We start from the raw sequence: 22,421 nt of genomic DNA on the forward strand, positions 1-22,421 counted from the left end.
ACTGCTTTCATAAAGGCGACCACGATGGTCTGAGACAGTATTTAAATTCTATACAGTGGGACCACCTGATGATGTTACCAATAGCAAATTCAAAATGGGAAGCATTCAAAGAACTTATCTTGGAAGCTACTAGGCTTTACATACCAACTAAGAAATATTGTTCAAGGTTTAGGCCTAAATGGATGTCAGATGAACTAATGAGACATATGGCAGAGAAGAAAAATGCATGGGACAGATATAAATTAACACATGACACAGAAGCCTATGATAGATTAAGTTGATCTGTAACCAAGTTACAAAGGAGGTTAGGTAGGTAGATGAAGGCAGATTACGAGACATCTTTGGCAAAGGATGCAAAGAAAAACAGCAAAGAGTTCTTTACATACATAAACTCTAGAAGGAAGGGGATGAATCAGAGTGGTCCACTTGATATCGATGGTTCAACTGTTGGTGATCCTGCTCAGGTAGCTAACAAACTAAATGAATATTTTGCATCGACATTCACACATGACGAGATATTCAGCGAGGGGAATACCAGGGTGTATTCAACTCTGGCAGTAAGCTAGATAATCTTGTAATAACTGAGAGTAAATTTGAGGAGAAATTGTTGAAGATAAACACAAGAAAGGCATCTGGGGTGGATGGGATCTATTCAGTTATATTAAAGGAGGCAGCAAAGGAAGTAATCAAACTCTTAGCCATAATTATGAGAGCTTCCTTGGACTCAGGGGAGGTACCCATAGACTGGAGAAGTGCAAATGTGACCCCAATTCACAAAGGAGGATCAAACGCTGACACAAGTAATTATAGACCTGTGAGTTTAACTTCTGTTCCAGCAAAATTAATGGAAGCACTGATTAAAGAAGAACTGCAGGATCATCTAGACAAGACTTCAGTTATAGCTTGGACACAGCATGGTTTTGTTAAGGGGAAGTCTTGCCTCACCAATTTGATTGGATACTATGATGCCGTCACAAAAGAACTGGATGCAGGGAATAACTTTGATATTACAGTCGATTCCGGTTATTTGGGACATATCGGGACTAGTGCATTTTGGCCCGATTAAGCGGCTGCCCCAATTATCCGAAGTTTCACGTAAAAAAAAGTTAAAAATGCAATGGACCCCCCCCCCCTTTACAATTAGTTCACTGTACAATCAAATCACGTTACGACGAACTCAAAATAGTAAAGTACCGCTCACTATACGATGTGCAGTAAGCGCCGGTCATTATGATCACGTTTGTGAATTGAATTTTAATTCTATTAAACAACGATTCTAATTAGCGAAAATAGGAGGAATATTATCCACAGGCTATAAAAGTAAAGATATATTAAGCACAAATTTACCCTTTATTACCTTAGCAATTAAAAAATTAAATGATATGTGAAATTCAGAAGAATATACGTGATAATCGGAATAATTAATACGTACTGTAATATGTACATACGAACTAGTTGACATTTCTGTTCACTGACATTTGTTGGTGGGGGCTGAAATTTAAAACAGTAAAACGATAAGCAATCAATAACAAAGAACATGGCACACACAAATTGCAAGTAACACAACAAGCGCAAGTGAGAACGGAGTAACAAATTAGGAAGCTTTAAAAATAGGAATGAAGAGAAGATTCTGAAAATTATTTTTTTTATATGATTGAAGATTCCATGGAAGTGTAAACACATTTTACCATAATAACCCACAGAATTCCAGCTGTCGGTATTACCGCAAATTCAATAAGATCGAGTTTACTGTCCGTTTATGATAGTTGCACTAACAGAAAAACCCAATAAACAGGTGACTGCTAATTGTTTTTATTGTTTTATGGTTGTGACCTCCAGAAATCCGACCGAACTACGTGGTACGGTCGGAGATAATCGTAGGGTAATCTCCAGTGCTGAGGTCTCCTGCCCCGATTAAACGGCATTTTGTCCCAATTAAGCGAAGTAAATCCTGGCTATTTTCTCGATTGGTTTTTGTTTTTTAAGATTTGCCCCAAATAAACGGCTGCCCCGATTAACCGGTGGCCCAAATAACCGGAATCCACTGTATATACTTGGATCTTAGAAAGGCTTTGGATACTGTTGCACATGGAAGACTGCTGCACAAATTGGAGCAGTGTGGCATTGGAGGCAAATTGCTGCTATGGATAAAGGGGTGGTTGAGAGGGAGAAGGCAGAGAGTGGTAATCAATGGACACTGTTCATCGCGGACTAATGTTATTATTGTAGTCCCTCAGGGTTCAGTGTTGGGTCCATTATTGTTCTCTGTATTTATAAATAATAATGATGATGGTATATCAAGCTTAATGTCCAAGTTTGCAGACGATACAAAGGTTGGCATGGTTGTTAAGGACACCACTGGCGTTATGCTGTTGCAACAGGATCTGGAAAGGTTGAGCAGATGGGCTGAGAGGTGGCAAATGAAGTTAAACATTGACAAATGTAAAGTACTACATATGGGAAAAAGCAACCCCAGAGCAATGTATCAACTTTGTGGTACTACAGTGACAGTGGTAGAGAATGAAAAGGACCTGGGGGTAATCGTGCAGGCAGATATGAAGTTCTCTGAGCAGTGCAGGCAGGCAGGCTGCAAGAGTAGCTCATGGTGTCTTGTCAAGGATATACAGGAATTTTTCTAGCAGGGATAAGGAGGTGATTCCCTTGTATAAGGCAATGGTCAGGCCACACCTTGAGTACTGTACACAGGTCTGGAGGCCTCATTTCAAGAAGGATATACAGCTGCTGGAACAAGCACAGAGAAGGGCAACAAGATTGGTGAATGGAACAAATGGTTGCTCTTACGAAGAAAGGCTTAAAATTTTGCAAATTACAGTGTCCGGAGACTAGGCGCCTTCAAGGTGTTCTGATAGAGGTGCATAAAGCCTTGAATGGTTTGAGCATGCTCAATGCTGATGGGATTCTCCCTTGTTAAGTTGACAGCCTAAATAAATTTAAGGCTCAGCTAGACAGGTATTTCGAACAATCTGAGGGGTGAAGTAGAAGTGTTTTTTTTTTTTTTTTTGGCTGATGCTGCATAAGCTTGCTTGCTTTCATCATACACCTCTACTAATGCTATTAGCACATGAAGAATTTCTACATGTATCGGTGTTCTACAGGCAAGAGTATGGCAAACATTATGTGAGTTTTGTTGGTGTATAAATGCTAATCGCCAATTAATACTGTTCAGCAATGAAGCTACTTTCACCTGTGACAGTATCAACAACACCCGGAATTCTCATAGGTGGTCAGACAAAAATCCACATACCACTATAGAAACAAATTTTCAACATCGCTTCTCTTGTAAATGTACGATGTGGTATCATCGACAATCAGTTGATTGGGCCTGCTGTGTTATAAAATCTTCTTACAGGGCCCATTTACCTAGAATTTCTGCAAAACGAACTTCCACTACTATTGGAGGATGTTCCCTTGGCTACAAGGATTGGTATGTACTTGCAGCAAGACGGAGCTGCTGCACATTATGGCCACCTGGTGATACGATATCTAAATCGAACTTTCCCTGAACGATGGATCAGCCGTGGTGATCCTCTTCACTGGCCACCAAGGTCTCCAAGACCTCATTCCGTTAGAATTTTGATTGTGGGGATGAATGAAAAGCACAGTATACAACGAAAAGGTGAATACAAGAGATGAATTGCTCGCTTACATTTTGAATACTGGTGCCTTCATAAAGGAATGCCAAGACGACTTCAGAAGAAGAACATGTCATATTACCACAAAAGTTGCAAAGTGCATTGGAAGTTGGTGGTGGGATTTTTGAATATTTATTGTGAACTGTAAAAAAATGTCAATTATTTGTGTATTGTTATCATTCAAAAAGTCAATAAATACAAACAATAAGTAATTTATCGTTCTTTAATACTTCTCATAATGACTTTGTGCACGCCAGTTTCAAACAGCTGTATTTCTGTATCCATTGAGAACTGGACACATTTATATGAACTTTCTTACAATAATCGATACTATAACCCCCAAAATATTTACTCCTGAATCACCCTGTATAACATGAAAAATGACCACTTTTCAACTGCTTTAAAAATGCACATAGGATTATTGAAAAAGTGAAATGTAAATTGTACACTGAGTGGACGACAATCACAGGATACCTACTTAGTAATGGGTAGACATATCTTTCGCCCAGATAAGGGCAGTCACATGGAGGGGCATCGAGTCCACCAGTTCACGGAAGTGCCGCGGGTATTTCCATCCATGCTTGCTCCATCACTGTCCATAATTCCATTGCATTCCTGGGTGGAGGATCCAAAGCTCGAAAGAACCTTTCCACAGAATCGCAGAGATGCTCCACAGGGTTCATGTCCAGTGAACGGGGAGGCCATTCCATGGTGGCAAAATCTACGGAGTGCTCTTCGAACAATGTTCTAGTCGCCACAGCTATATGGGGAGCACTGTCCTGTTGGAAGAGTCAATTGCCCTGTGGATGGGTGCACGATGATCATGAAGGGATGCAGAGGGTCTGCAAGGATGTACATGTAACCTGAAACATTCAGAGATTCGGCTAGACGTACCAGAGTTCCCAACATGTTCCAGTTGAACATGCCCAATACCATTACTGACCGTCCACCTGCCTTTTTTTTTTTTTTTCCTTTTGTTAGTTGTTGGCACATCGGCTTTTGTGGACATATTGCACCTCCCCAGGTTTTTGCATTTTCTACTCTGATCCAAGCTCGAGGCGGGATTCGAGCCCACGACCTTTGGTTGCCAGGTAGGCACTTTACCAACCAGGCTAGCCCGGTCGGCTTCCACCTGCCTGAACAGTACAGTGTTGACAAGACGAGTGCATAGCTTTGTGCAGTGTCCGCCAAATACGTACCCTCCCGCCCACTTGAAATAACTGAAAATGGGACTCATCGGACCAGGAAATCCATCTCCAATCATCCAAGGTCCAGTACCGATGTTCTTTTGCCCAGTTCAGGCATAGCGTCCTGTATCACGGTGTTAGCAATGGGACTCTGGTGGGTCAGCGGCTCCCATAACCTACTGCGGTTAATGATTGCCTGATGGTCTTGGTGGAAACGTTTCTGGCACCTCCCTCATTGAAGTCAGTGGTGATTTGTGCTACTGTCACACTCTGGTTGGCTGAAACAATGTGAGACAGATGTCAGTGGCCACATTCATCCACCACCTTTCTCCGCCCACAGTGCTGTCCATGATGAGATGTTATTCCAGAAATGGCATATTCCCAATATACCCTTGATACTGTCAAATGGGGATAGTGCAATTTCTGTACCACCTCCAACAATAGTGACCCGTGTCGGGCACCCACTATTGCCCTCTTTCAAAGTCAGTTAACTCACGATGTTTATCCATACTGAAATCAAATTACCATCTACGTGAAAGCAGTGAACCTATATACCAGCCGAGTGCCATGTTTGTCCACTAGCAAGAGGGGTGACAATGTCATGTTGTCCAGGAACCAGGTGTCCCGTGAATTTTGTCTTTTCAGTGTACAGTTGTTTTTAATGGGCAAAAAAATAACTTATCACCACAGAAGTCTTATGTACACTCTTCTTGTTTATCTGAATATTTTGTATTTTGTCTATCCATCTGCAATTCAAGCTTTTTATGTGTCAGTTAGTTTATAAAATATATAACAAAAAACCAATGTGAATTAAATCAATAATGCTAATATAAATCTTGCTTTAAAAATATTTTGGTTCCCTCCTCTTGGAAGAGGGAAGGAAAATACTAACTTGATTCACAAGAAAAACAAAATGCGATGAATATTTTCAGCTTGCCAACATACACTGTTGTTCAACACACCAAAGATAAAGTTTAAAAAAATATGAGCAGATAGGTTTTTGTTTTATTTCTGGTTTTATTTTATTTCTCTTCACATTTGTTGGTGTACACATATGCATATCATTATTCTCAAAGTAAGTATGCTTAAGAATATACTCAAAGATAATTCCGACATTTTATTTTAAAAAAAAAAAAATGTCTTTAGGAAACATTGCAATTGGCATTCAATCTAAATTTGATTGATCTAAGGTAAATCTAAGAAATCTAAATTTGACTGACTGTACATGAAAAATATTACCTTGTTCATCCTGGAGCCTTTTAATGTGCGTGAAAGCTTCTTCAGCAGTTGTAACAAGTCTTGCTCTCCTTTTCCTAACCCTTCTTTCATATTCATGCTCTTCGTAAAATCTTTCATTGTGACTAGCATCCCGCCGTCTTGAATCAGAAGCAGCTGTGCTGTGGGATCGGCAGTTCACAGAACTATTATTAGCACCATCAACCTCATATACTTTGAATCCAGTGCCTGACTTGCGTGACTTGGTAGGAATAGTATCCAAATAAGGATTATAGATGGAAAAATCTTGATAATAATGCTCCAAAATCCATACTGCTGCCCTCTGGATACTCAGCTGTCCAATGTTATAACAATGGCTTTCTCCATCAGGGGATCGAACCACTTTCACAAAGTACTGCAGTTGTAACTGTCTGATTTCCATAAGGATGATGGCGAGGTAGTGGATGAAAAGTAATGCATCTACAAGTGACACAGCAAACAGCACAATACTGTGATAATCATCATGACGCTTTTCCACAATGCGAACACCATAAAAAAGCCAGTAGGCAAATGTGAATACAAATACTAGAGCTAATATTATTGCACGAAAAATAAATATTCTTGGCATAGTAGCCTTTGGCCTTCTAAAAAATACAGCCCATGTACCAATTAATAAGATAAGTAACTTAAAAGATAAACTTATGAGTAAACCATCACATTCAGGACCACATTTCTGAACTTTCCAGTCCATTGTTTCTATTTTCGGCAATATTACCATCACAATAGGTGAAAGGAAGGCACAGGCAGACAATAGTGCAGCAACCACAGAGCCCATCCACATCTGACACTGAAATGCAATACCATGTTCATAGTCTTTACCCATCTTATTCAAGTTGTCAATGGACACAGAATGCTCACTGGTATTACCCGTGATTGCAGTTGTGTTGTCACCCCAGTTGTCATCTTGAGAAAGAATCTGCACCTCAATTACCTCCCCCTCTGGTCTCTCATTCCGAGCGCATTTGTTTGTTAGTGTTGTGGAATATGAACATTCACTCCTATTTGTGGCTGAATGATTTGAATGTTTAGAACTTCGGCTACGATGACTATGATGATAATGATGATTAGTTGGTCCTCGGTGGCTACCATGGCTTCTACTTCGGGGTGACCGTGACGAATGCTCACTGTGTCCTGACTTCACAGATTCTGTCTCCATTGTAGCCTTATAGGCAGGTAGCTGGATGCCTGTACCCACATGGATATCACCAGTCCACAGGGACATTGAAATTAGTTTTTTGTTCAGAATCTTAAGAGTAATTCACCAATTCTGTCATCTGGCAAAAAGAAACATAATATAAAATGGAAGTAATAATATAAAATGGAAGTACAGAAAATAAAAGATTTATTTGAAAATAATATTAAAATATTTTTGGATTTTGCCCTTTTGCATTTAAAATTTTATTATTATTATTATTGCTCTTATATTATTTCTCCCTGATTGGGGGTTCCACCTCGTGACGGGTATTGCTACCAAGTACACAGGGTGGTTGTTGTTATGACTGGAGTTACTGTTAGTCGAGGAACTCTCTGACTATTCTACAGGTGTTCAGGATTGCAACTTGCTGGAGTTCCTTGTAGGTGTTTGCTGGGAGATCTATTGCCGCTAGGCTGTTATGTAGGGTCTTTGGCACCATACCTGTGGTTGACACGATGATCGGGATGGTCGTTACTTGTTCCATATGCCACATCTCTTTGATCTCCTGTCTCAGGTTCGTGTACTTCCTGATTTTTTCCCAATGGGTTTTCTGCAGGTTGCCAGTGTTGAGTACCGCTGTGTCAATCAGATAGGTAGTCTTTTCCTTCTTGTCCACAAGGGTTATGTCTGGTCCGTTGTGCGGGATTGTCCTATGCGTTATTATGGCACAGTCCCAGTACAGCTTGCGGGTTGGGGTCTCTAGTACTACCCATGGCTCGTACTTGTAGTAAGGTATACTTTCTTTGGTCAACTGGTATTTCCTCGCTAGCTTCTGATATATTATCCTTGCTACCTGGTGATGTCTATGAGTGTATTCAGTCTGGGTTATCACCTTGCACCCCACAATGATGTGTTGAATCGTTTCTGAGGCCAGGTGGCATCGTCGACATGTATCATCGGACACTCCTTGCTCCTTGGCGATGTATTTTCTATAATTTCTGGTGTTGATTACCTGGTCTTGGATGGCGAGCATGAATCCTTCAGTATCAGGGAAGAGGGTCCTGCTCGTGAGCCATGCATTGGAAGCAGTTTTATCTATGTGATCATGATGGAGATCATTGTAGTGTCTGCCATGGAGTGCTTCTCTGCCCATCTTTCTAGTTTCGTTTGTACCTCCTGGCTTGGGGGGGGGGGGACTCCTCACTTAGGTTGAGTAGGGTATGCCGCTTGTCTATCTTCCTTATGGCCTGGTGGAGTGCTGCTGTGTGTTTCTGGAAGTAATCCTTCAGGTTAACTATCGCTGTCTTCTGTTGCTCAATGAGCTCTATCAGGCCCTTTCCTCCTTCTTCCCGGGCAATTGTCAGTCTCTCTACGGCAGATCTCAGGTGGTGTTGCTGGCTCTTAGTCATCACTGCACTTGTCTTTCTCATGATATCCTCCAGCTCAGTGTTAGTCCAATCTATGACTCCAAAGGAGTATGTCATCACTGGGACTGCATAGGTGTTTATGGCTTTAACTGTGTTCCCTCCATTCAGCTTTGCTTTCAGCAGGTTTCTAAGCCTCTGATGGTATTTTTCGGTCAGGCATGCCTTAATTTCCTTGTGCTGTAACTGCTGAGCCTGCATCATCCAAGTATTATTAGCCATATGATGCACGGAAGCCAGAGAGAGAGAGAGAGAGAGAGAGAGAGAGAGAGAGAGAGAGAGAGAGAGAGAGAGAGAGAGAGAGAGAAGAAAAGAATCACTAAGAAAGAGAACGATGATGATATCCAGCTCAGGACCCTGGGTTTGCCAAGCTCATACTCACCAGATGTGAAGTCCCTTATTTTGCCCATTTCTATACTTCCATTTAATATTTCAACTATTACAGTTATTGATTATACTATTGCTTTTTTCTTTCATATGTTTATATAAATACACTGAGTGTTTCAATTAAAATGCATCAGAGGTCTATCTTGCTGATATTTTAGTTTATGATATTTGTCATCTCTGGACCTTATTTGTCATTTAAACTGAAATATTTGAATTTTATGATAAAATTTATATTTTAGATTTTGTTTAGATTTTACAATTTCTGAATTAATTTTGCTTAATCATCTGCTTTCTTCACAATGAGAGAGCTGTTTCCAGTCTTTGGTTCAGTTTATAAACATTATCCTCTATTCAGTAGAATCCCTCTCATTCAACATCACTGAGACCCAGAGTCGCTCTATTAACCAAAAAAAATCAATTAAAGCAGGGAATAAAAAAAAAAAAAAAAAAGATACATACATTCCTTAAGAATTTTTTTCACTTTAAAATGTACATGTACATTCATTTACATAAAATCAAGTAATTTTTTATCTATTTAGATGCTGAAATTGAAAAAAATGTTTTGCAGCCAAAGTGCATCCACTTTTTTTTGAACATCACATCAGTGATTCATGAAAACAGGTTCAACATAATGCATACAGTGTTCACCCCTGAAAATTTTGCCAGCCAGGTGGCATTATGAAGTAGCCGGGTGAGGGAAGTGTAATACTTCGCAATATTATAAAATATTCTGTTATTTATAAATGTAACTTAAGGGATCCAGAGCAAAAATAAATTAATTGCATAATTTAACGTTATATGCTCCTGTCACATTGATCTCGATCACATAGTATGTTCAAATTAATATTGATTGAGATCAGTGAGCAGTGCAGTACGGTACCATGAGAATCGTTTAAATTTTAGATGGGTAGTGCACCCATTCGATAGGTCCTGGGGAGAACACTGGCATAGGTGCAAACTTTTGAAACTGAAAAGGCTAGAGATTGATTAGGCATTTGTAAGTAGGAGGAAAACAGATAGATTTTTAGGCCAAAACCAGCAGATAAACAGGTGTGTTTTTTTTTTTTTTTTTTTTTGTTGAAGTACTTCTGCTTCCAAAAGGAAAAAAAAAGAAAATGTCCATGCTGTACTAGAAATTAAACTTCGCTGGCAAAATATAAATTTTATATTAAACTGCAGCCACACAATTATCAGTGCAGTATGATTTTAAACATTAGCTTACTTAACATTTTATATTTTTCTTACTTAGCATTTCTGTTTATTCTATTCACAATTTACTAACAGGAGAAACTGCTTCCAGAGGGATACACTTAAATAGAGGTGCAAGAATATTTGCTGATGCTAACGAGGCATTGTTAGGTGGGTCAGAAAACTGCTAGCTTGGGGAATTCACAGACCAGAAGATTAACAGTAACCACAGGCAGAGGAGAAAGTGATTCTTGCAGTGCTTCTATTGAAAAGAGCAGCAGCCCAGAGAGCAAGTTACTGGGATTTCAAGAGCTGCTGGGAGTCATCATGGAAAAAGTAAAAATATGGGCTGTGTTAGGGTAACTAAGAGTAAGAACAAGTGCATGTATACTTGCATGTACATCAATGCTAGAAGTACAGTAAATAAATTTGATGAATTTGAAGTACTGATCAAGACATCAAAAGCAGATATTGTTGGGATAACAGAGACATGGCATCACACAGATATAAGCAGTGCAGAATTGGAATTTGGGGAGTACAATATGTACAGAAAGTCCTCCCTTCCTATCCTGTGACAATGTGTCAACAGGATAGGAAGGGAGGAGGGGTTATGCTGTTAGTTAAAAAACAAAATCTAAGAAAGTGCATCCAGTTGACATGGGTGGACAGTGTAATGTTGAGTCAGTTTGGTGTGACATAAATACTGGGAAAATGAAAATGAGAATAGGAGTGTGTTATAAACCTAATGACTCTGATGAGTACAACAAACAATTGTACAGACAAACAAGGGTTGTGTTAGGGTTGTTAAATATACAAGAACAGTAAATCTTAATTGTTTATACAGTAACGTTAGAAGTGTCGTCAATAAAATGAGCGAATTCGAACTGCTGGTTAAAACAAGTAACGCGGACATAATAGGGCTTACAGAGATGTGGTGCCACACGGAAATTGGGGATGATGAGTTTCAGTACAGCTTGTATAATGTATTTAGGAAGGATAGGTTAGATAGAAGGGGTGGTGGGGTAATGCTTCTTATCAGAAGCAGCCTGAGTGCGACGATAGCTTTCCCGTATTCAGATATTTCACATGCTAGTATAGAGTCTGTATGGTGTGAGATAGTTGGAAACAAAGGTATAATGTGAGTAGGAGTAATCTACAGACCAGGTGATTGTGAAGATTATGACAAAAACCTCTACATGCAAATGGAATGGGCAAGAAAGCGTCAATGCCTTATTATGGGTGATTTCAATTTGCCTCTAATTGATTGAAGTAAATGGGAAGGAAACTAGACATGGGGAACAAAATTTTTAAATCAATTAGATGACTGTTATTTGTATCAACATGTCAGGGAAAGTACTAGAGAAAAGAATATCCTAGACCTCATCATCACACATGAATCAGATGACATAACAGGGCTGACAGTAGAGGAACCAGTAGCAGGAAGTGATCACAGAGTTCTACGGTGGATGATGACGAGAGAGGCAGCAGAAGTAAAAGGCAAAGGAATGGGTTTTAATTTCACAAAAGGAAATTACGATGCCTTAAGGTACTACATGGCCTCTATTAACTGGGTAGATATCGCGCAGAGAATGAATACAATTGAACTGTGGTACGCTTTTAAAACATTAATCACAGATGCCTTGAATGCGTATATACCATTAAAAAAATACTCCACAAGAAGGGTTCCAAGTTGGATGAATAGTGAAGTTGCCGCATTATTTGAGCAGAAAAAGGTGGCATGGAAAGGTTACAGAGCAATAAAAAGTACTGAAGCCTATAACAGCTACAAGGTGATGTGTAATAGAGCCACAGAAAAGGTTCGACAGGCAAAGGCCTGTTGAACCTTTAGGTTATTCAGGTGATTACTGAAATTTCATAAATAAATTAAATTTTTCTTTCCAATTATTGTCTAAGTGATAATTAACATATTTTACCACATTAATTGTGCAACCACTAATGATCGAAAGTCTCATAAGTGACTTACAAATATATGCCGTAGCCATATATTTGGCGCATGGGTACATAAGTACGTGCCTTGATGACCAGGATTCAAGCCTGTGACTGCTGAATATGGTGATTTCTTGTATTCTGTCTATCTTGTAAACTCCTCTGACCGTTTGGTCGTCCCGGAGTATAAAAAGAAAATTTATTTATTTATATATATATTTATTTATATTTATACCGGCGGAATTACTTAACAAGTACAGGTCACTGTTGAAAAAAAGCCGTGAATTAGGGTTGAATTTGAAAGTGTCTGCAATCCTGCCCAGACACGATAGGAGGGAGTATATGATGAGAGTCCTGTCGATCAATTCGACCCTGAAAAGATTGTGCAAGGCTCAAGGTGTAGAATTTTTTTCAGCCTGGTCTGTACTTGTTAACAGGAGAGACTGCTTCTACAGAGATGGGATACACTTAAATAGAAAGGGTGCAAGAATGTTTGCTGATGCTATCGAGGCAGTGTTAGGTGGGTCGGAAAACTGCTAGACTGGGGGGATACAAGGACTAATAGATTAACAGTAGCCACTGGCAGAGGTGAAAGTGATTCTTGCACTGCTTCTATTGGAAAGAGCCGCAGCCTGGAAAATAAGATGCAGGATATTTCAGAGACTGCTGGGAATCATTGGGGTACAAGTAAACACATGGGTTGTGTTAGGGTAGCTAAGAAAAAGAACAGGTGCATGTGTACTTGCGTGTACACCAATGCTAGGAGTTTAGTAAATAAATTTGATGAATTTGAGGTATTGCTCAAAACATCAAAGGCAGATATTGTGGGGATTTCAGAGACGTGGTGTCACACAGATATAAGGAATGCAGAACTGGAATTTGGGGAGTACAATGTGTACAGTAAGAATAGACAGGATAGGAAGGGAGGAGGGGTTATGCTATTAGTTAAGAAATACATAAAATCCAAGGAAGTAAAGCCAGTCGACATTGCTGGACAGTGTACTGTCGAGTCAGTTTGGTGTGACATAAGCATTGGGAGATCAAAATTGAGAGTAGGAGTGTGCTATAGGCCTAAAGACTCTGATGAGTATAATTAGAAACTACACAGGGAAATAGAGTGGGCCAGTAAATCAGAGAGTCTTATAATGGGGGATTTTAATTTCCCAGATATTGACTGGAATTTGGGGGCTGGTCACTCACACACTAGCAAGGCTTTTGTGGATTTATTGGATGATTGTTTTCTACATCAGCATGTTCGGGAGGCAACTAGAGGAAGTAATACTCGATTTGATTATCAGTAGTGATTCTTCATGCATTAAGAATCTGCAGGTAAATGAACCACTAGGTGGCAGTGATCACAGTGTGCTGAAGTGGGATTTACTCAAAGAGGTAACTACCATTAGGGGTAAAAGGAAGGATTATTGCTTTCGTAAAGGCGATTACGATGGTCTGAGACAGTATTTAAATTCTATACAGTGGGACCAACTGATGATGTTACCAACAGCAAATTCAAAATGGGAAGCATTCAAAGAACTTATCTTGGAAGCTACTAGGCTTTACATACTAACAAAGAAATATTGTTCAAGGTTTAGGCCTAAGTGGATGTCAGATGAACTAATGAGACATGGCAGAGAAGAAAAATGCATGGGATACATACAAATTAACACGTGACACAGAGGCCTATGATAAATACAAGTTGATCTGTAACCAAGTTACAAAGGAGGTTAGGCAGGCGAAGGCAGATTACGAGAAATCTTTGGCAAGGGATGCAAAGAAAAACAGCAAAGAGTTCTTTACTTATGTAAACTCTAGAAGGAAGAGGATGAATCAGATTGGTTCACTTGATATCGATGGGTCAACTGTTGATGATCCTGCTCAGGTAGCTAACAAACTAAACAAATATTTTGCATCGACATTCAAACATGAGGAGTTATTCGACGAGGGGAATACCAGAGGTGTATTCAACTCTGGCAGTAATCTAGAGAATCTTGTAATAACTGAGAGTAAAGTGGAGGAGAAATTGTTGAAGATAAACAAAGGAAAAGCACCTGGGGTGGATGGGATCTATTCAGTTATATTAAAGGAAGCAGCAAAGGAAGTAAGCAAACCCTTAGCCATAATTATGAGAGCTTCCTTGGACTCAGGGGAAGTACCCATGGACTGGAGATGTGCAAATGTGACCCCAATTCACAAAGGAGGATCAAAGACCGACACAAGTAATTATAGACCTGTTAGTTCCCAGAAAATTAATGGAGGCACTGGTTAAAGAAGCACTGCAGGATCATCTAGACAAGACTTCAGTTATAGCTCAGACACCGCATGGTTTTGTTAAGGGGAAGTCTTGCCTGACCAATTTGATTGGATACTATGATGCAGTCACAAAAGAACTGGATGCAGGGAATAACTTTGATATTATATACTTGGATCTTAGAAAGGCTTTTGATACTGTTGCACATGGAAGACTCCTGCACAAATTGGAGCAGTGTGGCATTGGAGGCAAATTGCTGCTATGGATAAAGGGGTGGTTGAGAGGGAGAAGACAGAGATTGGTAATCAATTGACACTGCTCATCGTGGACTAATGTTATGAGTGGAATCCCTCAGGGTTCAGTGTTGGTTCCATTAATGTTTTCTGTATTTATAAATGATATTGATGATGGTATATCAAGCTTAATGTCCAAGTTTGCAGACGATACAAAGGTTTGCAGGGTTGTCAAGGACACTACTGACACTATGCTACTGGAACAGGATCTGGAAAGGTTGAGCAGATGGGCTGAAAGGTGGCAAATGAAGTTTAACATTGACAAATGTAAAGTACTACATAGGGGAAACAGCAACCCGAGAGCAACGTATCAACTCTGTGGTACTACACTGGCAGTGGTAGAGAATGAAAGGGACCTGGGGTGGTTGTGCAGGCAGATATGAAGTTTCTAAGCAGTGCAGACGGGCTACAAGAGTAGCATGGTGTCTTGTCAATGATATATAGGAATTTTTCTAGCAGGGATAAGGAGGTGATTATTCCCTTGTATAAGGCAACGGTCAGGCCACACCTAGAGTACTGTATACAGGTCTGGAGGCCTCATTTCAAGAAGGATGTAGAGCTGCTGGAACGAGTACAGAGAAGGGCAACAAGATTAGTGAATGGAACAAAGGGGTGCTCTTAAGAAGAAAGGCTTAAGTTTTGCAAATTACAGTGTCTGGAGACTAGGCACCCACAAGGTGACCTGATAGAGGTGTATAAAGCCTTGAATGGTTTGAGCATGCTCAATGCTGATTGGATTCTTCCTCTTGCTCAGAATAATCACCTGAGAGGGTATAAATTCAAATTGAGGAAAGACAGATGTAGGATAGACGTGAGGAAATTTGCCTTTAGCCAGCGGGTGGTTGGTTGGTTGGTTGGTGGAACCTACTTCCATCCCTTGTCGTGGAAGTTGATAGCCTAAATAAGTTTAAGTCTCAGCTGGACAGGTATTTCGAACGAACAGAGGGGTGAAGGGGAAGTGGGTATTTTTTATTTATTTATTTCTTTTTATTTTTTATTTTTTTGGCTGATGCTGCATAAGCTTGCTTTCTTGCATCAAATGCCTCTACTAATGCTAATGCTAAAATGCTAATTTCACTGACTCACCTGCTAAAGAATAACGCCAAGCACTCCGTTCTCCCCTTTTTTCAGTCGATATGCCCTGCACGATTTCATTCAAAGTAATTGTGATTCTCCACTTTGAAATCTTTAATGAACGAAATAAAAACTATTAACTGAAATGGATTCAACTCCACATCTATACCCAAAACTTGAACCCTACTCGCTAGCGTCGGTTATTAGGCCTAAAGGCAGATACTCTCAATACTGCCGGACATAGAAAGTTTGATCGGATTACAAAAAGGTGAGATACATCTGGATGCCGTTCTAAAGCAACACTATATATATAGTAATAAAACATATCAAACAAAAATTTCAATATAAGGAAGACAAATACATCTTGTCACTTCATATACACTACTCCTCTGCCAGAACAACGACCTCCACAAACATATAAAAATCACTCAAACCCACCAAACATAACAATACTTGTACAAGGCAGATGTCCGACACCTTTGTCACTTGGGGCGCTATTTCGGTTTCCAGCATCACATTTTGTTTTTCTCAAACCGTAACTATCGAAAACTCGTTAGCTACAGATGAAAGCTGTTGTAATAGTGTTTCAGACGTATCAACGACTTAAACCATATTGCATTGAATATATTATTACGAGAAGTAGTAGCATATGATATGATGCAAGAAAGCAAACTTATACAGTATCAGCCAAAACGAAAGGGGGGGGGGGATTCCCATTTCAACTGTACATTCACTGTAAACGTTTCTCCAGTTCATCCTTGAAGCTATTTAAGTCATCACATTTCACAACGACAGATGGAAGTTTGTTCCGGAAATCAACAACTCGCAGGCTAAAAGAAAATTTCCGAACATCTATCCTGCAACTGCCTTTCCTCAATTTGAATATATGCCCTCTCAAGTGCGTAATCTGAGCACGAGGAAGAATGGCATAAGCATTGAGCTTGCTCAAACCATTCAAATCCTGATAAACCTCAATCAGATAATATCGCAAGTGCCTAATCTTTAAACGCGGCAATATGCAGTTCAGCCTTTCGTAGTAAGAGCAACCCTTTGTTCCCCTTACCAATCTCGTTTCCCTCGTTACAGCAGCTATACAGCCTTCCTCAAATGAGGCTTCCACACCTGTATGCTGTACTCAAGGTCTACACCTTGAACCTTGAGTACTGCATAGTTAGTTGGTAAGTTATTCTGGGGTTAATTTTACCTAAATGCAGTACTTCCCATTTGTCGAGGTCACACTTGTTGACATCTCATCCCATTTGCCCAACTTTTCGATATCATTTAGCAGTAATCTTACTATTACCATTTAGATACTACTTACTACTTACTAGATCACAAGAACCCCAGGTCGTTTTCATTTTTCCACTACCCTGAGTGTAGAACCGAACAGTTGGTAAATTATTCTGGGGTTACTTTTGCCTTATACAAAGGGATAATCACCTCCTTTTCCTGCTAGCAAAGTTCCGATATATCATTAACAAGACTTGATGAACAGCTGCCAGCGCTGTTCATCAAGTTCTGTACAGTGGGATAAACTGACGATGTTACCAACAGTAAATTCTTAGTGGGAAGCATTCAAGGAATTAATCGTGGAAGCTACTAAAAGTTTCATACCTATTAAGAAATATTGTTCAAGGTTTAGGCCTAAATGATTATCTAATGAACTAATGAGACTCGTAATAGAGAAGAAAAATGCATGGGATGCATATAAATTATCAAGCGACTCAGAAGCCTATGGCAGATATAAGCTAGTCTGTAATCAAGTGACAAAGGAAGTTAGGCAGGCGAAGGCAGATTACGAGAAATCCTTGGCAAAAGATGCTAAGAAAAACAGGAAGGATTTCTTTACTTGTATAAACTCTAAAAGGAAGGGGATGAATCTGATTGGTCCACTTGACATCGATGGTTCGACTGTTGATGATCCTGCTCAGATAGCAAACAAACTGAATGAGTATTTTGCATCTACGTTCACACATGAGGAATTAAGGTTTGAAAATGGCAGAAGGTTATCAAATTGTAGCAGGATACTTAATGATTTTGGAATAACTGAAAGCAAAGTGGAGGAGAAATTGTTGAAATTAGTGCATAAGAAAAGCACCTGGGGTGGATGGGATCTATCCAGTTATATTAAAGGAGGCGGCAAAGCAACTAAGCAAACCCTTAGCCATAATTATGGGATCGTCCTTGGACTCGGGGGAGGTTCCCACGGACTGGAGATTTGCAAATGTGGATCCCCAATTCACAAAAGGGGATCGAAGGGTGACACGAGTAATTACAGACCAGTTAGTTTAACTTCTGTTCCGGGTAAAATAATGGAGTCACTGGTTAAAGATTCATTGCAGATCATCTAGACAAGACTGCAGCAATAATTCAGACACAGCATGGGTTTGTTAAGGGAAAGTCTTGTCTGACAAATTTGATAGAATATTATGATGTGGTTACAAAGGAACTGGATGCAAAAAATAATTTTGATATCATATATTTGGATTTCAGGAAAGCTTTTGACACTGTTGCGCATGGAAGACTATTGTACAAATTGGAGCAGAATGGTATTAAGGGTAAGTTGCTACAATGGAAAAAGGATGGTTAAGTGGGAGAAGACAGAGGGTGGTAATCAATGGGTGCTGTTCTTCTTGGACTAATGTTATTAGTGTAGTCCCACAGGGTTCGATGTTAGGTCCACTGTTGTTTTGTATATTTATCAATGATATTGATGAAGGTATATCAGGCTTAATGTCGAAGTTTGCAGATGATACAAAGGTTGGCAGGGTTGTTAATGACAGTAATGGCAGTGTGCTACTGCAACAGGATCTAGATAATTTGGGCAGATGGGCTAAGAAGTGGCAACTGAAGTTTAACCTTGACAAATGCAAAGTACTGCATATGGGTAGAAGTAACCCCAGAGAAACGTACCAACTGTGTGGTACTACACTTAAGGTGGTAGAAAATGAAAAAGACCTGGGAGTAATTGTGCAGTCAGATATGAAGTTTTCTGAGCAATGCAGCGGGCTGCCAGGGCAGGTCATGGGGTTTTGTCAATGATATATAGGAATTTTGCTAGCAGGGAAAAGGCGGTGATCCCTCTGTATAAGGCAATGGTCAGGCCACGCCTTGAGTACTGCGTACAGTCTGGAGGCCTCATTTTAGGAAGGATGTAGATTTACTTGAGCGTGTACAGAGAAGGGCAACAAGAATTTTGGAATAACTGAAAGCAAAGTGGAGGAGAAATTGTTGAAATTGGTGCATAAGAAAAGCACCTGGGGTGGATGGGACTATCCAGTTATATTAAAGGAGGCGGCAAAGCAACTAAGCAAACCCTTAGCCATAATTGGTGAGGGGAATGAAGGGATCCTCTTACCAAGAGAGGCTTAAGTTCTGCAAATTGCAGTGGCCGGAGACTAGGCACCTGCGCGGTGATCTGATTGAGGTATATAAGGCCTTGAATGGGTTGAAAACGCTGAATTCTGATGGAATCCTTCCACTTGTTCAGATTACGAACCTAAGGGGGCATAAATTCAAATTAAGAAAAGACAGATGTAGAATAGATGTGCTAAATTTGCCTTTAGCCAGCGGGTGGTTAATTGCTGGAACAAACTTCCATCTGTCGTTGTGGAAGTTGATAGGTTGAATAAATTTAAGGAGGAACTGGACAGCCATTTGGAAGGAATGGTGTGATTTTTTTATTTTTTTTTTTTTTTGGCTGATGCTGCATAAGCTCATACGCTTGCTTTCTTGCATCACATGCCACTGCTACTACTACTACTACTACTACTACTACTACTACTACTACAGCGCTGGCAGCCTAAAAACGCTGGCACTGATCTAAAAACTTTATTATTTAAAACTTTACAAAAAATTCAAGCTAAGGAAGACAAATACATCTTCTTACTATTACTATTTAGATACTACTTACTATTTACTAGATCACAAGAACCCCAGATCTTTCTCATTATCCACTACACTGAATGTAGAACCGAACAGTTGGTAAATTATTCTGGTGTTACTTTTATCTAAATGCAGTACTTTGCATATGTCGATGTCAAACTTGTTGACATCTCTCATCCCATTTGCCCAACTTTTCAATATCATTTAGCAGTAACGTACTGTCAATAACAACCCTGCCAACCTTCACATCATCTGCAAACTTGGGCATTAAGCTTGATATACATTCATAATATCATTGGTAAATATAGAAAACAACAATGGGTACAACACTGAACCTTGGAAACTCCACGAAGAGCGGAGTTTGCAAAATTATTGCAGTTGTAATCAATGGACTTAGCAAAATCATTGCAAAGTCCATTGATTGCAACTCCCCGTCTTCTCCCACTCAACCATCCCTTTATCCATAACAGCAACTTGCCCTTAATGCCATCCTGCTCCAATTTGTGCAGCAGTCTATTATGTGTAACTGTATCAAAAGCTTTCCTGAAATGATATGAAATACATGATATAAAAATTATGTAATTTTTTTGCATCCAGCTCCTTTTTAACCACATTAAATACAATAAAATTAGTATACAATCAAATTAGTCAGGCAAGATTTTCGCTTTACAAACCCAACCCGTGCGTGAAGTCTTGTCTAGATGATCCTACATTGCATTTTTAACCAGCGACTCCATTATTTTCCCAGGAACATAAGTTATCCTTTACCAAAGATTTCTCCTAAGATGCCTTCTCCTTTGTTACTTGATTACACGCTAGTTTATATCTACGGTAGAATAAGCAAGTGTCGTCAGAAAGGGCCGCGTTAAAGCTATGGCCAACCCGGCCATAGCTTTCGGGTCTCACACGAAGAGGGGGCCTCGTTTTCATATATATATATATATATATATTAAAGGGGACTCAAATTTAAATATGGTGGGGTCATTTTCATCCTTAATCCGAACCTGTGGACCTCTCCTCAATCCAAAGATTCTCTTATAATTGTGGGAAAGGGTTTGCTTACTTTACTGCCTTTCTTTACTGCCCCTCTTAATATAACTGGATAGATCCCATCTGCCACAGGTGCCATTCTAATTTCTACAATTTATTCTCCACTTCCCTTGCAGTTATTGCAAAATCATTTAGTTTGCTGTTAGAGTTCGGAAAACTACTGGCCTGCTTTTCACTAGAGAATTCCTGTGATAATGCAAAATACTCATTCAGTTTGTCAATAACTTGAGCAAGATCAACATCAACAGTCAAGCCATCTAAAGCGAGTGTACAAATTCGATTTATCTCCTTCCTTCTAGTCCTTCTAGTATTTACTTAAGCAAAGAAGTCTTTGCTGTTTTTATTTGAATCCTTTACCAAAGATTTCTCCTAAGATGCCTTCGCTCAGCTTATCTCCTTTGTTACTTGATTACACACTAGTTTATATCTACGGTAGAATAAGCAAGTGTCGTCAGAAAATTTATATCTATTTTTTTGCATTTACTTATCGAGGGACATTTATTTGCATGGAAAATGCATTTTCCGTGCATTTTTCTTCTCTTCCACACAATTCGTATTACATTCATTTATGCGTGAACTTTGAACAATGTTTCTTGATCGGTACGAAAAGCAGAGTAGCTTCTCTGATTAATTTCTTGAACGCTTGGGATTTAGAATTTGCTGATGGTAACGCCATTTGATCTCCTTGTAAACATTTGTAAACAGTCTGACACTACTGTAGTATCCTTAGCGAAAACAAAAACTCTTCCCTTTATCACCTAATTATTCTTTTTTCTGCAGATTCTTAATGCATGAATTATGAATAATAATTTGATCTCCTAATAATCAGATCAAAAGTATTGCCTCCTCCTGTTGCCTCTATAACATGCTTCTGTAGAAATCAATCATCCAATAAATCCATAAAACTCAACGAATCTGATTCATCCCCTTTCTTCTAGAGTTTACATAAGTAAATAAGTCTTTGCTGTTCCTCTTTGCATCTTTTGCCAAAGATTTCTGATAATCTGCCTTCGCTTGCCTAACCTCCTTTGTGACTGACTAACTGACTAGCCTATAGCTACCATAGGCTTCAGTGTCGTCTGATTAATTATATGCACCCTTTTCCTCTTTGCCACGAATATCATTCGTTCATCAGATATTAATTTAGGCCTGAACCTTGAAGACCTTATTATGTCTGTGAAATTTTCAGTCCGATTTTTTTTCCTAGAAACGTATAAGGTTTTCTAAAACGTTTACCGTTTAATTGACCGAATTTTCATATTATATCGTACTCTATAAGTATCTTTGTTATTTGTAGTAGCTTTATCACACTCGTTATTTTATTCTTTAATTTTGCTAAAGATTAGACACCTTTGTGTCGATAAAAAAACCTAGAACCTTTGTGTCGTTCAAATCTTGCTGCGACTTTTATTCACTGCTCGATAAAATTAACAGGAAGCGTGGAAAACTTGGTGTAACTATAGACAGGATAGGAAGGGGGAGAGGGATTATGCTATTAGTTAAGAAACACATAAAATCCAAGGAAATGAAGCCAGTTGACATCGCTGGACAGTTCGGTGTCGAGTCAGTTTGATGTGACATAAGCTTTTGGAGATCAAAATTGAGAGTAGGAGTAAAGACTCTGATGAGTATAATTAGAAACTATACAGGGAAATAGAGTGGGCCAGTAAATCAG

At 39.4% G+C, this 22,421-nt stretch overlaps 1 protein-coding gene across 2 annotated transcripts in view; it reads right to left on the reverse strand.

Moving 5' to 3' along the window:
• Positions 1-16,150, reverse strand: part of Vang (Strabismus domain-containing protein Vang) — a 96,161-nt gene extending 80,011 nt beyond the window's left edge. The window contains exons 1-2 of one of the 2 annotated variants that reach the window (XM_090374203.1): positions 15,824-16,150; positions 6,080-7,389 (exon numbers count right to left, since the gene is read on the reverse strand). In XM_090374203.1, the coding sequence (XP_090230329.1) occupies positions 6,080-7,337 (1,258 nt within the window). In that variant the 5' untranslated portion in view covers positions 7,338-7,389; positions 15,824-16,150. Of the gene's footprint in view, positions 1-6,079; positions 7,399-15,823 lie in introns of those variants that run through there. The other variant, XM_090374204.1, reaches the window with a different exon arrangement.
• Positions 16,151-22,421: the final 6,271 nt, after the last annotated feature.

This window comes from Mastigoproctus giganteus, chromosome 5, assembly GCF_048544385.1.
Source record: "Mastigoproctus giganteus isolate SK-2022 chromosome 5, ASM4854438v1, whole genome shotgun sequence".
NCBI classification, from domain to species: domain Eukaryota; kingdom Metazoa; phylum Arthropoda; class Arachnida; order Uropygi; family Thelyphonidae; genus Mastigoproctus; species Mastigoproctus giganteus.